This window comes from Falco biarmicus, chromosome 4, assembly GCF_023638135.1.
Source record: "Falco biarmicus isolate bFalBia1 chromosome 4, bFalBia1.pri, whole genome shotgun sequence".
In the NCBI taxonomy this organism is placed as follows: Eukaryota; Metazoa; Chordata; class Aves; order Falconiformes; family Falconidae; genus Falco; species Falco biarmicus.
This window is the reverse complement of record NC_079291.1, coordinates 73,462,406-73,477,641: the sequence shown is the minus strand read 5'-3', so window position 1 is coordinate 73,477,641 and position 15,236 is coordinate 73,462,406. Positions and strand designations below refer to the sequence as shown.

The 15,236-nt window shown below is 41.6% G+C and overlaps 1 protein-coding gene across 2 annotated transcripts in view; it reads right to left on the bottom strand.

Moving 5' to 3' along the window:
- Positions 1–15,236, bottom strand: part of GSG1L (GSG1 like) — a 59,290-nt gene that overhangs the window by 41,127 nt on the left and 2,927 nt on the right. For both annotated transcript variants that reach the window (XM_056338187.1, XM_056338188.1), the window contains exon 2: positions 638–685. In XM_056338187.1, coding sequence (XP_056194162.1) covers positions 638–685 — 48 coding nt within the window. The remainder of the gene's footprint in view (positions 1–637; positions 686–15,236) is intronic.

The following is a 15,236-nucleotide window of genomic DNA, read 5'->3' as shown; positions in this document are numbered from 1 at the left end:
CGTGCACCTCTTCAGCTGTGGGCAGAGCACTCTGTCGTGAGCAGGGAGCAGAATGGGCTCAGCTGCCCATTTTTTTTAATTGAACCCTACCCATTTTTTCCTGATAAATACTACTTTGAAATATGGGTTAAACTGGTGTTGAGAATTTACAACTCCAATGCCAGGGCAAGGAAAATCTTTGCAGCCTGTCTCTGTGCGCTTGAATATATATTTTTTTCAATGGTAAATCAAGCAAACAAGCATCTAGATGATTTGCTTTCACCAAAAGACATTTGGTACTGTGACTGCAGCTTTCTGACCATAAATGTCTTCATGGCCTGAGGAAACCATGTAGCATGTCCTTCCTCACTAGAGGAAGAAAAGAAATGTCTGTATTACAATATAGATCTTTATATTCTTGAAAAAAAATCAGCTGAATGAAGAGAAAATGCATCAGAGAAATGACAGATCTGCATAAACCAAGTAAACAGCTGTCATAAACCCTTGGCATTTGTTTCACCTGACTGTGTGTAATCTGGATGACATGTAGGTGCTCGTGTGCTTAGGAAGTAATGTTTCCCCTGGCACTGAAGTACGACAAGAAACAATACTGGTGCAATTTGTAAAATGGGAAGAAGCCTTGACTGTTTCGTCTTACCTTTTTCAGAAGCCGGGGCAAGGTCAATAAAACTTCGACATTTTTCACCTTTAAAAGAAAAGGATTATTTTAGGAGACAGAAGTTGATTGGTTTTGCTCTGCCTCCTCTCTCTGACTGGTGTTTCTGTCCTTGCTCCCACCTGACTCTCTACAGGCTCACTAGGTTGTCTCACACAAAGAGCAGACATTTTCCTGTGCCTGCATCCTGCACCAAAAATGTGGGGCTCACAAGGCTGGACTCTCCCTTAGGATTAAAGTCCCTTCATCAGGAGTATGAAATACAGTTAATGAAGAAAAAAGTTCTCTCTGATGGCTGGATCCCTGTGGGGTCAGTGAGACTCTTTCCCAAGGCCAGGAATGGTGTTGCACGTCAGATGGAGAGACAGAGCGCAAAACACTGCAGAGGGGTGGTGCTGGGAGGGCACAGGCCTCTCTCACCAACGCTTCTGCTCTCCTTCTCGTGGTCAGGACAATGCCTGCGCCCCACCAGGGTGTGACCGAACCTCCTTGCTCCAGGAAGCATTGCCATGGGCACAGACATCTCAACAAACAGATACAACACATGTGACTAGGACAGACAAAACCTGAAGCACAAAGCAAGCTAAGCAATTGCATAGCATCTAAAAAAAAAAATTGACAAAGCAGGCAAATGCCTTGCTGTGACCATCAGAGCCCTGTGCCACTCCCTCTGCTTTGTGGCTGCTGCATCTGTTTATCATTTTAAATTACATTTTCTCTGTTTAGGACTCCACCTCCATTTTTGCAGACGTTTTTGAGAAGCCTAGTGCTTCTGAGCAGAAAATGTATCTTAAGGGTGGATGTTTTGACCTTTCTTATTCCTTCTTCAGGCAGTCAGAGATTATAAAACAATTCCTCTGCTCTAGGTACATCCATCCACCAAGTGCATGTGTCTCCTTCAGCAGGACATGTTCCAGGGTGACCCATAGCCTGCCTGCCTCAAGGAATCAGAGCCCAGCATGCCTGCCAGAGGTAATGGAGAAGAATCCATTTTGACCTTTAAGACATTAATTGATGCAGACAGCTATAGGAGTAGGTTTTTATATTAGTTTTTCTCAATTTTAATTGCACAGTCAAAAGACCAATTTAGGAAATGTAAGCCATTAAAAAAGAATAAACAGTGAAATGCTGTAGTGATGTTGAAGTCAGTGTGTAATTTTTTCCTAGTTGTAATTAATTATATATACAAACCAATATAAGATGTTAATCTTTCTGGTGTCTTTGTTGGTGGGATTAAGATAAACATAACCATTCAAATTATAACTGTGCTGAAATAACAATCTATTATTATAATGCTGCTATTACCACTTTTTAAATTTACTTTTTGCAGTTTTAAACCTATGCTAAATATGCTTAAAAATGTTGTGTACATAGACTGTAGCCTGTTTGTGTATGAATAAGTTGCTCTAAAAGAAAAGGTCCACTTGACATTGAAACGAACATTTAAATATCTCCGTGGCAGGGGAGAGGATTTCTACTCTGTGAATCCAGGCATGGCCAAGAGGACAGTCAAGACAAGGAAGCGACACTTGAGTTCTTATCAAAGCACCATCTCTGTTTCCAAAGAGGTAGGTAGGGCAGTCTATACCTGAGCAGAAGGAATGTCAGATGAGTTAGTTATTAAGTTTTGTGGCAGACAGACTGAAAGATAAGTGATGGATCACAGAAATCACAGCAGCCCAGAAGTGTTGTGTTGACAGAAGCCTGCAGGTCTCTTGTCCAGCCTCCTTCAGAGCAGGACTATCACTAACACCTGACCAGGTCAGGTGTGAAATTTCCCAGCCACATTTGAAATACTTCAAGGATGGTGACACTCATTATTTAGTGACTCTCCTGTCACTATTTAGTTTCTCTCCTGTTCTGGTCCCAGGGCTGCACTACCCTTCAGGAAAAGTGTTTCCTCACAGCCAACCTGAACTTCTCTAGCTGCTTTGTCATCTTTGTAGTCATCCTTCTTCTACTTTTAAGGACATGAAGAAGGCCACCTCCCTCAGTATCTTTTCACACTTGGTGTACTTTAGGTCCCTGACCAAGAAATCCAGAGATACAGGTGGACTATGAAAAATACTGTGCTGTAAGCAGGAATCATTCTCATCCAGACTCTGAGTTTTAGGGTGTGAGGTATGTCAGGAAAGCATTGACATAAAATCAAAGGAATATTGGGAGAGTGACCTTTAGATTCAGATGCGATGTAAGCAGGTTAATCAGGGTTTTTCATTCTAGCCATATGGATCTGTGGTTTGGGATTGTGGCTGTTCTTTTCGGATGCAAGATGTTACGTCTACCACAGTTTTATTCTAAACTGACTTCAAGCTAACTGGCTAGCACTGAATCATCTCTCACCTGAAGCTGCACTGAATCTGAAGCTCTATTACTGGAAAATTTTAACAAACACCTGACTCTAGCATGTTATCCCAAGCCAGCCAAAGAGGAATGGCATTTGCTACTACAGAAACTGCACAGGCTGTTCTGAGAGCTGGAGATACATGCTGTGTTTCAGACACATGGCAAGGTACAAAGCCTTTCTGACCTGCGTGCGTACTGCAGAGGCTGGTGGTACCATAGTGTTTGGCTGCAGGTGTCTTGTCTGCAGGACCGATGTAGAGCGTGATCACAGGCTATTTGGAAGAATGTGCATCCTCATCCTCCCTCAAATCAGCTTGCCCAGACCCCCACCTCTCCCAGGACAGCTGGACATGGCTGAGGCCTCCAGTTTAAATAATATGGACAGAAAATGCTGGAGTGTTCAGAAGTCCTTTTGGAGCTGTAGCACAGAGAAATGACTGTAGATTGGAGACAGAGAAAAGCTTGGAAGGAGGTCACTTCATTTTCAGTGGTTAATGCCTGGCCTGACTTATTGCTAAAGGTTGTGGTAGGAATTGCACAAGCAGTTCCTGATAAAGAACATTTCCCTCCATTGTTCTTGTTGCTGGAGCACTGGAAACCCCTCCTCCATTTTCAATGGTAACCACTGGTGGTATTTATAGACCACATTCGTACTTCAACATGCAGACAGGCATCGCACTGAGAACTGAAGATGTCAGCAGTGCTTTCACTGTTCCTCTTAGGATTTATTCTAAGTTATTTTTGGGTATCTTGTATAACCGATCTCTTAAGCTCTCTTAAGTTTAATTTTAGACTTGGCAGAGTTTATCCTGCTGTGCTGCCCTTTTCCAGATGCATCTTCTCCTCATAACCAGGCTCCTGGAGACTCTTTAGAGAATACAGAAAAGGCTGTTTAGACATGCAACAAGAACAGTGTCTAGGATTCATTCCCCTGATAGTCCTGCCTTCACCCATTTGTGGCAGCGATTCTGACAGAAGAGATAGCCAAGAAGTGTGCTCTCCTGCATGTAACACATAAGAAAGAAGAGGCATGACCTGGCTTGAATGCTTTCCACTTCCACGTGGGAGCAATGCCCGTGTACAGTGTATGTGAAGCTCTCTGGAGCTCAGCAGTGTCAGGGAGCTGCTGGAGGCTGAGGAGAGAGGGCTGACCGACCACCTAAACATCAGTAACACTTGATACTGCCTTCTTTTATGGCTTCCCAAGGGTGAGGTAGAAACATCATCTCTGCAAGCCCTTGCAAATACATTCCCTCACAACCACTGGTACTGCACGGGCTCAGTTGTGTCTCTACTGGGCTTCCCAAGAAGGGGTCATGGGTCGGGACTTCATACCAGCAACAGCCCAAAAATTGTGTGTGTTTTTCTCTAATTAATCCTAATTAATTAATATAATACTACTTATGTGCATGTTTATGTGTATTTCTAATTTGCTAGGGAGCTTCAAACCTAACCAGCCGAAAAGCGGGAGGACAGATATCAGGAAAGGCCCAAGGCCCAAGCTAGTGGCTGGGTAAGAGTCTTGCAGTCTTGGTATGGAAGATAAACTTACAGCCCACGATAATATCTGAGGGACCATTAGTGTGATGTGCTTGTGCATCTACAGAGGGAAGGGATGTGCAGGTTTCAGTAGCGATCTGCAAACCTGCTCAGCCAGAGAGGAGGAAGAGGAGCAAGCTTGCTGTTGGGAGTGATGTTGTTTCTGTGTGTGCTGGTAAAGGCACAGCTCTCTCTGGGTTGGCCTGTGTGGCCAGCCACACTAGTGTCACGCATGCTTGCACATGTGTGTGTGTGCATGTGCATGTGTGTGCACCTGCATCTTCAATATGCGCCTAGCCTGAACTGGGAAGGACACCAGCAGCAAACAGTCAAGGGAGGAGAGATCCCCTGGGCCTTAAAGTCTCCTGGCATCTGCTGCCTAGGAGCACACACAGCATTTGCTCAGACAGGCTCATTAAGACTTTTCCCATTTCATGGCTCTGCAGCTGTGGAAGCTCCCGCAGAAGTGCAGGTCAAATGCTTTCCAGCTCCTCAGTAGTTCCTACTGAAGAAAGCTCAGCTTTGGGCTGCTGCGTGTTCTTAGGAATCACTGTACAGGAAGATGTGGATTTTATCACTGTGTCAGTGCCAGGGACACAGAGAAAGGTGTGGCAGCATGAGATGATCTCTGTCCTGCTTCCCACCTGAAGCCCCTGCTCTTTATTCTCCTTCTGCTGCTCGCAACATGGAGGGAAGTCCTGAGCTTCCAGCTCTTTCAAGTCTGTGGCACATACTTGTCATGAAAATTGTCTCATGTCTTCAAAATCAAATCATTTCAGGAAAAAGTAGAAGGCTGTGTGAAAAGCAGGCACTGTGCTGGCAGAGCTGTGTTCTGGAGAAAGTAAATGAGCTGGTAAGAGTAGAACTTCTGTAGGGATGGGAAGGAGGCACTGCAGGACACTGCTGACAAGCAGTCGCACACGGTGGAGGGGTCACCCACATGTCCTGTCACCTCAGATAGGTAGACCAGTCCCCCAGACACCTCGCCTTCCCCATGGAGGTAGTGAGGCTGCTCTGTTACCTTATCCACTGAAGAGTCCTACTTCAGTGTCACACATACTTTGGACAGCTGGGACTCTGTGCTGGAAGCAAATGCTTGTTCCTCCTACCTTCCTCAGGCAGAGTTCAGAGACATCTGTACCTCCCTAGCCTGAACAATAATTTGAAAGGAAAAGCTAAGGAAGTGGCTTTTCCAAATCCCTCAAATTTGGTCCTTTCAGAGAATGAAGACAAACAGGTTCCATAGACCATCAGGTCTGCTCGGTGTACTGGGCTACTTTCCCTGTTATGGGCTGCACTCCTTGTCGTGGGCACAGTGCAGTTGCATTGTGACAGATCTGCTCAGCTGCAGTTCCAAAGTGGATGCAGGCTGCCATTCCGCTGTAGGTCTATGGACAACTCTAGGGAGCAATTAGGGAACTCTATAAGGCAGCTGGAGAGGCAGGACTAGGTGCATATAGTTTGGGTCTAAACTATAGTGCACAGATGTCTTCCAAGCTCACTGTACGCACTGGAGTCACTCTGACTGTAAGCCTTTGTGAAACCCGTGTGTATTCTACCATTTCTTCCACCAGTTGTCTAAAATGTATGGTTTGTGTGCGCCCGTCTTCAGGACCCCACACTGTGCAACAGTGATTGGATTTTTCCAGAGTCTACCTCAGTAAACTGGTGGTTTAGACTGGAAACTGGGAAGAGGGCAGAAAACACTCCAAAAAGAGCATAGGCTTTAAGATAGTATTCTAAGTTTATAACGTGGCTGTTGCAATAGCAAGGATCAGAAGTTGATGTCCTGGATTGTACTTACTGGTCCTACACTCCCAAGTTCTTTCCTTTCTGAGCCAGTGATAGATGCCTCATTAACAACCAGGGCAGCAGAATAAAAACAACTCTAAAAAATCCTAGTTTGTATGTCTCCCAACTACATGGTTTCAAAATATTCTAGTTAAATAATGTGACTTAAAAGAAATCTGGTGATTTCTGAACGATCTCTGTTATAACTCTGCTTTTCATCTCAAAGAAAAGAAAAAGCTGTCTGTATTCACTTACTCTGCATAAAATTTTACGAGTTCAAAAGTACAGTTCTGATGGAAATTTAAATGATTACATTTCATTTAAACAGCATTCCCTTTTAGTAACACTGGCTCCCAGCCTACGAAAGACAAGGTCCCCTTTTTTCCCAATAGGCCTTAACAAATCTTTATCTCTCCAATTATATCTGGAGTCATGTGATTCTGATGAGATCCCACATCATCTACTGAGAGTAAAATCATTGTATTTGTCTAAAAAAAGACATAACCCTCAAGGGATCCCAGCCTAGACGAGGCTGAGGACTCCAACACAACTTCAGTGAAATAAAGTACTACATTAGGGAAAATACAGGTTAATGAGCTCACTCAAGCTGCGTTGTATCAGGTTAATTAGTGAGTGAAATATTCCACTTTTGATTAAGCAGATCTCAGACAGAGTATTTAATTGATTTCTTTCTAATGAAAAATTGAGTATTAATCTGCAAAATCAACATTTTTCAGTTGACCACATTGATTTTGCTGGAGCGATATTTTCTTCTGGAAAGTAAACAAGTTCGTCCAGAATTGCACTAAATATGTCTTGAACTATGAAAACAATTGCTGTCTTTCACTCTAACAGCTGTCATTCATAGCTGCTGCCCATCAACATTTCTCTTACTTCCAAATAACATGAGAATTTGGTTGATTTCTCAGCCTTTTTCCCTTTTGGGGTTGCTTTTAGATTGGAATGCTATACTACAGGTTTTTTTCAGCAAATTCAAACTCTTAAAACTTTCTACCTCTTAAAGTGGAAAAACTTTAAGCTTTACACTTTTTAATTTCAGGCATGCATTTTGCCTCAATTCACTTATTCACAAAGAAATGGTAATAATTTTATCAGAGAGGTATCATCCACGCTGTGGAGTTTCCCCTTCAGTTCCTTGGAGCAGTAGATAGCTGTGCAGTGGGCAGAGGGTGCGGGCAGAGCAGGGAGTGCCCAGAGTGTTCGTGCTAACTGGGATTATATGCCATGGCAACTGCATTTTCTGTGCTGAAACTCTTCCTGATGTGAAAAATCTTGCACAGTATCTGAAAGCAAACATCTCCACAGGCTGCTCTCAAATCACATCTAATTGAAACACATCCAAGTCACAAGACTCATCTGATTATCTTAGTAAGGCCTGAAAGATGTGTGCACACATTTATCATTTGGAGAGCTAGAAAATAGTTCAGCTTTCTAAATGATTGGGAGAATCAAGGAAACAATGGTGCTGAGAGAGTCCTTCAATGATTCTGATGTCAAATTAGACCTGACTTTATAATTTGGAAAACATTAAATCAGACAAAGAGTTCTGAGTTGCTTTAAGCATTTTGAACCGTGGAACAGGAAGAGGAAGGTTTTTACCTGCTCATCCCACAGGTGCCCATCTGTCACACTGTGCTTACTCTGTGTGGGTGTAATTATACCAAAATAAGGTAGTTATCAGCAGTCCAGTATCTGTGGGACTATAAATTCTCCCCAGAAATCTGTGAAAGGCTAGAAATGATGCTCTTCGCAGAAGATGTAGCTGAAATCTATCATTGTACAAGTATGACATACCTTCTGCAGTCTTCTGTGTGACTGCATTAGCAGTTCCATTCAGACTGGTGATTAACAAAGATCAAAAGAGTAAGTAACCAATCATATCCCACTCCTTCCAATTATTAGCTGTGGATCAATACGGATTCTCTTTTATCCATGCCAGTGTTTCTCTCCAGATAATGCCCAACCAGAGTATTTGTACTGGATTGGTGCCCTAGCTCCAGAGATACATGAGCAGGGCAGGCAGATATGAAAGTCACTGACAGCAAAGAAGAAAACTTCTTTTCACTGATGCGATTACTCCAGAAAATGAAAACTTCTAAAGTTGATGCGTGCCAAAATGGAGAGAAAGACAGATTTGGGACAGAGCATTACTCTGGTGGCCTGGCACGTCCCTGTGAACGTGAGTCCTGAGGTTGCAGCTTGAAACACATGCAAGTGACTGTAGGTAAGGGACACAGGGATTACTGGAGGGGAGGGGACCTTGAATGTCAGAGCCTGTACTACATCAACCTGTATTCCTTCTTCACTGTTAACACAGTGACACTGTAACAATATTTTTTCCCTCATTTGTGTGTCTATCTGCTCTCTGTTCCTCAGCTGTTGCAATTTAGGCTGCCTGTTTCAAAGTGAACTCCAGAAACTTCTCCTAATCCAACGACACTCAGTTGCTTTTTGGGTTGAAGCATCCTGGTTTTCCAGGCAGGCAAACCCGACTTCAGGTATGGGAACTGAGTTAACTTTAACCTTTCAGCCACAGACTTTTAAAGGAAGTACACTGCACTACACTGCAAATGAATGACCACGTTTTGAAATCAAGTGAAAAAAAGTTGTGCTTGTATTTCCTCTTGTGAACCGTATTTCCAAGCTTGTACCTAATAACTTTGCAAGAAATTCTCATTTAGTGGATTTTTTTCTGACCAGGTGATGCTCAGTGAAGTCCGGCTGAATGACAGTATGATGCTTTTTTCGGTCTTTCCAAACCTAGTGGGTCTAGATGTGGTGGAATGGCTCTGCTTCTTAAATCAGTTTCCCACACTGTAAGCATGGTTTGCATCCTTGCCCCCCACCCCCCCCACCCCCAATGCAGCTAAATGCAAGCTAGAACACTTTAAAGTGAATTTTGCTTGCCTGTGACTATTCTGCAAGCTATGTCATTCCATAGTAATAACATCTGCTTCTTATTATTTACTGTTTTACTGTTTTCTGTAGTCATTTGTAAGCTGGATCAGGAAAGATTTATATTACCATTTTGTTTACCAACAAGAATACTGAAAAGCATTACGCCACTTTATGATTAACAGAGGGTGCTGCTAGAAGCAGCCCTATTCCCTGGTAAGTCCCCATTTTGAGATCTGTTAGTAAGCCGTGTCTGTTAATTCCATACAAGGAAAGTTTTAAAATCAGCATTGATCCTGGTATAATTCAAAAACCACGGGATACGATGATGATTGATATCCCATCCTGTATTTGTTTCTGTAGCCATGAATGTATCTGTTCATATTTTGCACTGACACTGGAGTAAGCATCTCCATTCTCTTTGAGATATGGGACCTATGTGTTAGTCTTCCAGCACTCTGAAGTTTATTCTGTTTATGAGAAAATACCAGAACCCCTCAGATGCTTCCTTTAAAGCTACTGGGTTAAATGGTTGAGGACAGACACATCCAAAGAGAAAGAAACACAGTTTTTGCTCATGAGGTAGAAACATATCAAATAAGAAAGAAGTAGTTCATTGCCTAGTCCCTTCCTTTACTCTTATGAGTCTCAGCCTGCAGGGATTTATATCCACATTTTATGTATGATAGATGTTCATATAGCTAGTCTGTCTAGCAAGATCAGGAAGACCTAAAGTCCAAAATTCCCAGTGCACTGCAGACACAAAATATCCCCAACATCCTATAAAAAACCAAATGTCTATAATAAAACAATCACCACCACAAAACCCACAGCTATCATGTACCACAAGAAGAAAGCAAAAGTGAACGTGAGGAACATGAACAGATCTGAAGACTCTTATCATATAGCTTAAATTCCTATGGCCAGGCCTATCTTATCCTGAGAGCAAAAAAACAGGGATTTGTTAGAAGTTCACAAGTGCTTTTCTGAAATGGACCTTCCCCATGTTGTAAAGGAAGGCAAAAATTTGTTACTATCCTTGTTATCTAGCCTGAGGGAGATTTCCCTTCTGATCTCAAATTAGATCATCAGTTTAATGTTCAGTGCATGAGCAGACATACCAATTAGATACTGAGAAGCTGTAATAATGTCAACGGCAGCAAAGCAACCTCCTCACACACTGTCTCCACCTGTAGCCAATTTCTGATGCTTTAGAGAAGGCATAAAACCCTCCAGAGAACATGGTAAGCACCAAGTCAGCAACTGTTTTTTTCTTGGCTCCTACTGGTGACCCACTGCAGCCCTGAAGCATGGATGTCATGTAATAGAATATAGACATGGTGTCAGCAAGGCAGTGAAACCAAGATGAATCCTTTCAGACCTCGTTTAAGATACCAACAAATCAGCTATGCAGGACTCACTCCAAGCTTCCTCGTGCCAGAAACATTCCTTTTCCCTGGTCCAGTTCTTTCTGTGACTTCAAGAAGTATCCATTTCAGCCCATGGGTTTCCTTTGTTCACACTGCCCTCTGTGGAGGTGAAGTCCAGAGACACCCTCTCTAGGAACCCCTTCTTGGATTTTCGCTTTTTTTCTCAATGACAAGTTACTTAAGTCCTATTGTTTTCTTGATATTTATACATATATATATATATATATACGGATAAGGTACCATCACATCCCCTCTAGATCTTCATTTTTATACTAAATGTTATACTAAAGAGGACCAGTTATTCTTTTCTTTTTCTTTTCTTTTTCTTTTCTTTTCTTTTCTTTTCTTTTCTTTTCTTTTCTTTTCTTTTCTTTTCTTTTCTTTTCTTTTCTTTTCTTTTCTTTTCTTTTCTTTTCTTTTCTTTTCTTTTCTTTTCTTTTCTTTTCTTTTCTTTTCTTTTCTTTTCTTTTCTTTTCTCTTCTTTTCTCTTCTTTTCTTTTCTCTTCTTTTCTTTTCTCTTCTTTTCTCTTCTTTTCTCTTCTTTTCTCTTCTTTTCTCTTCTTTTCTCTTCTTTTCTCTTCTTTTCTCTTCTTTTCTCTTCTTTTCTCTTCTCCTTTTCTTTTCTTTTCTCCTTTTCTCTCCTTTTCTCTTCTTTTCTCTTCTTTTCTCTTCTCTTTTCTTTTCTCTTTTCTTTTCTTTTCTTTTCTTTTCTCTTTTCTTTTCTTTTCTCTTTTCTTTTCTTTTCTCTTTTCTTTTCTTTTCTTGAAGGAGATTCTCTTTTCCTTAGCTACTTAGAAATCCCACTCTGCATCTGTTTCACCTCCCCCTTTTTCTTACCGTAACTATACACGATGGCATTAGTGAAATGCACCGGTGTTATCTGAACCTTGCGCAGTGGTGCTAATTTTTCCCTAGAATAACACCTTTCTTTTATATCACAGCACTTTGCAGCTCAGTCACCCCACAGACAAATACCGGCCCACAACTTGTTTCGCATCTTTTGCCTGCAATTGCTAACTACCTGTATCCTCATAGAATTTTATGCCTCAGTGTTTTGTGCTTTAAAGCTGCTTTTTTTTTGATTTTTAGTACTATTCTTGCAACTCTATCAGACCAGCTCACATTTTTACTTATGCAGAAAAATCTCTCCTCTCTAATGCCAGTATTCCCAGACTTTGTGTCTCAGCATATGTAAGGAGTTCATTTAAAGTAGGATTATTCTCTTCAAATTAAGACTTCTGTGTTAGAAATGGCAACTTTTTATATGGATTCCTTTTTGGCCAATGAGGAAAAAATATAATCCCAGGGCTCAGTTCATCCCATATGAGTAGGAATTTAATCTTCCCAGGAAATACGCACTGACTGTAACAATGACGTCGATCAGTTTAGGCACAGACATTTACATTTGCTAATGTCCACAGGTTTGCTATGGGATTCATCTTGCCTTTGTTTTTGTTGTGGTTTTTTTTACAGATTAGGTGACATGAATTGTATCCCTAATTTTTTTTTCCTAGTTTGCTAATCTCAGCAATAACAGAATCAGTCGTAAACCCAAATTTGAGGATAACTAGAAATAGCTGATCTCCATTATAATAATTTCCCTATTTATATTACTTGCCACAGCCTTTTTGTGACTGTTCTGTAGTCAGTTTACAATCTCTCTATTTATCCCCATTAGAATAAATAAAGTAAAATCTGCACTACAGGTTCAGGCAAAATATCTACATACTTCACTATCTTTGTATTGTCATCCCATGACAGATATTTAGGGGAGAACAAAAGGGTGGGTATAGGGTGATTTTGCCCATGTGCTCCCCTTGTGATATCAGTACTGCATCAGTAGTTCAAGGACTTCCCTGTCAGAGGTTGCTCACAAATCATAATGTTAGTAACACAAATGGCTATTTCTTCCCTGCATCCATGCAATCCCAGTTTTGGCCTTCACAGCATTCCCTGGCAGGGAGCTCTGTAGGAAGGAGTATTTCTTTTTGTCTGCTATGCCTTATTGTTCTTAGCTTGCAGAAGCAGTCAACGCTATTTCTTGTCTGAGCTCTGCCATTCCCAGTTGATCCCCACCAATATCATAGCTCTCTGTACATTGTGCCTTCCTTCCAGTCTGAAGAGGCTCAGACTATTTAGCGTTCCCTGGTGTGGAAGCATGCCTACATCTATCACCATGTTGTTACCATTCTCTCCTCTCTGTAGTTCTTCTGTAAAGAATTTTCAGTGGGACATTCCATCAAATGCTTTTTTTTGTAAATCCATAGAGACTGGGCCTAATGCATTACTCTTCCCTAAGAAATTATTCATATTGTTAAAAGATTCACCTTTAATAAAACCCTGCCTTTGATAAAACCCATTTGTTGCTGTGAGCACTTTCCCTGAAAACTGTCCTAAGGTTGCTGGGTCAAGTGGCCTGTATACATTTTTTTCCCAGTCTTTGAATACAGCAGTGTGCAGATTCTTGCTACTAACCCTGCATTTTCATGTGCCAATTATTTCAACATCCTCAGACGGAGATTATCCAGGCCCCCTGGGTTCAGTTTCTCCATCACTGGAAATTTTATCTTTAATATAGAGCTCTACCTCCTCAGTTCCTTTTACCAGTCTTCCCTTCCTAAACAATTTATAACTACCAATTTTTACATTCCAGTCATGCGAATAAACCCACCAGGTTTCAGTCATGCCAATTATATTGTATTTCTCATAATCCAGCAAGAATTTTCAATTCCTCTTGCTTTTAATTGTACAGTAATAAGGTGCTTTTCCCCGGTCCCCCTCTCTGGACAGCCGCCTATGGTGAATCACATATGCTTATTACCACACGGTGGTGGGGGAGAAGGGTGATGCAGTACCGCTCTGGATAAGTGAAAGTGTATGGCAAGTTCTTGTCTTTACATTATTTATTTATTTCTGCAGGGTATACCTCTCTCATTCTCTGGGCCCTTCACAAATGTGCATTTGATGTCCATATTTACAGCCCATTTGGATGCATCCTTATATACCACGCAAGTTCCTCTCTACCATTTCCTCTTTACCATTTAGAGTGCTAAGGAATATGTGGTACAGAGCATGCAAAGAGCTACAGACCCCCTGCCCTTAAAATATCATTCCAAGAACAGAACTACACATAGCCATTCCTGATCTACCTGACTTCTATGGAGTGTGGTGAGCAACATGAAAATGCTCATTTATTTAATGGGACAGTACTCTTATAAGGCATCAAGGCAGCTGCTTTTCCCTCTGAATGTGGATGTTATTACTGAGATTGCCTGTTCATTAGCAACTAAAACAAGCTCTGAGTTTGTGGATTTTTTTTCTATTAAAATCAAAGCAAACACACTATTGAGCAAAACTAACTCATTATTGCTTCCCAGCTCTCAAACTCCTCTTACCTGTTAGGATAAGGTATGCCACCTTACCTACTTCATGTGTTAATTTTTTCATGATGTGTATGTTCTTGAGTCATGGAATCTACTGGTTAGTTTATTACTGCTGCTATTAATACATCACTTGCCTGTTATCTTGAGGTGTCCTGTACTGACACAAGGACAGACCTAGACTGCAAGTGTGACATCAGATATGCACTTGAAGTCATACTCAAAAAGAAATTAAATGATAGAGAGCTTGGCTCTGAGACACCTGGCCATGTCCAAGGAATTTGTGGCTTGGGATGAGGCACCAAGTGCCCTGTGCAGCATGTGAGTGCAGAACAGGATGTGTGACCAGCAATATCTGCAGAGCTCACAGGGTATGCTTTAGCTTCATCCCCTTCCAGAGATCAGGTGCATTGCTCAATTTACAGATGGTACCTCCACCTGTGTGGAATCCAAAGCATCAAATCCACTTTGAAAAGGAGAGCCTTCATTCTCGTTTTGGTAGATGGGGAATCAGCATATTTTTGAGTCAGAAATTGTGCTAAATAATTACAGGACACACCCACCAATGTAATATATATGCTCCTGTCCTTCTATTCCCAGAGGGGATTCACAATTATATTTCTCAGGTGCTAAATGGTTTTTGGATTCTTTAGCCATCCTAGGTATGCTGGATAAAAATAAACTCTGGAGTCACAAATTATTTCAGAAATAATCGCAGCATTCAATCTCTGTTAGAGATGTCAGTGAAAACTAGAAATCTGCAACAAGATGAAGGCCCACTTTGCTAGTCCCTGCACAGAGTGGATAGCATGCTTTTTGCACCTCAACCTCTGGAATCAAAATAGACATTTCAGATAAACAATGGGAGGAGGAGAACAGTAAAATTTTTTTGATTGCAGCCTAAATGTCATTTTAAGATATGACTGAGTCCCAGCCCTTCCAGCCAACTGGAAGCCCTGCAATCCTGTCCTTTGCAGTATCAACCTTCTGGAAACTGGTCCTATTGTGTCTGCACTACAATATCTGGGGTGTTGCAGCTGCACCAATGCAGACAGCAGAAAGTTTTGACAGTACTGTGACTGTAGGGACAGACCTGGTGGCTAGATTAAGAATGTGGAAAGTTAGGGGTCTCTGGAGAGTTTTGACAGCATCACAACCACAGAGAGTGTTACTGGCACT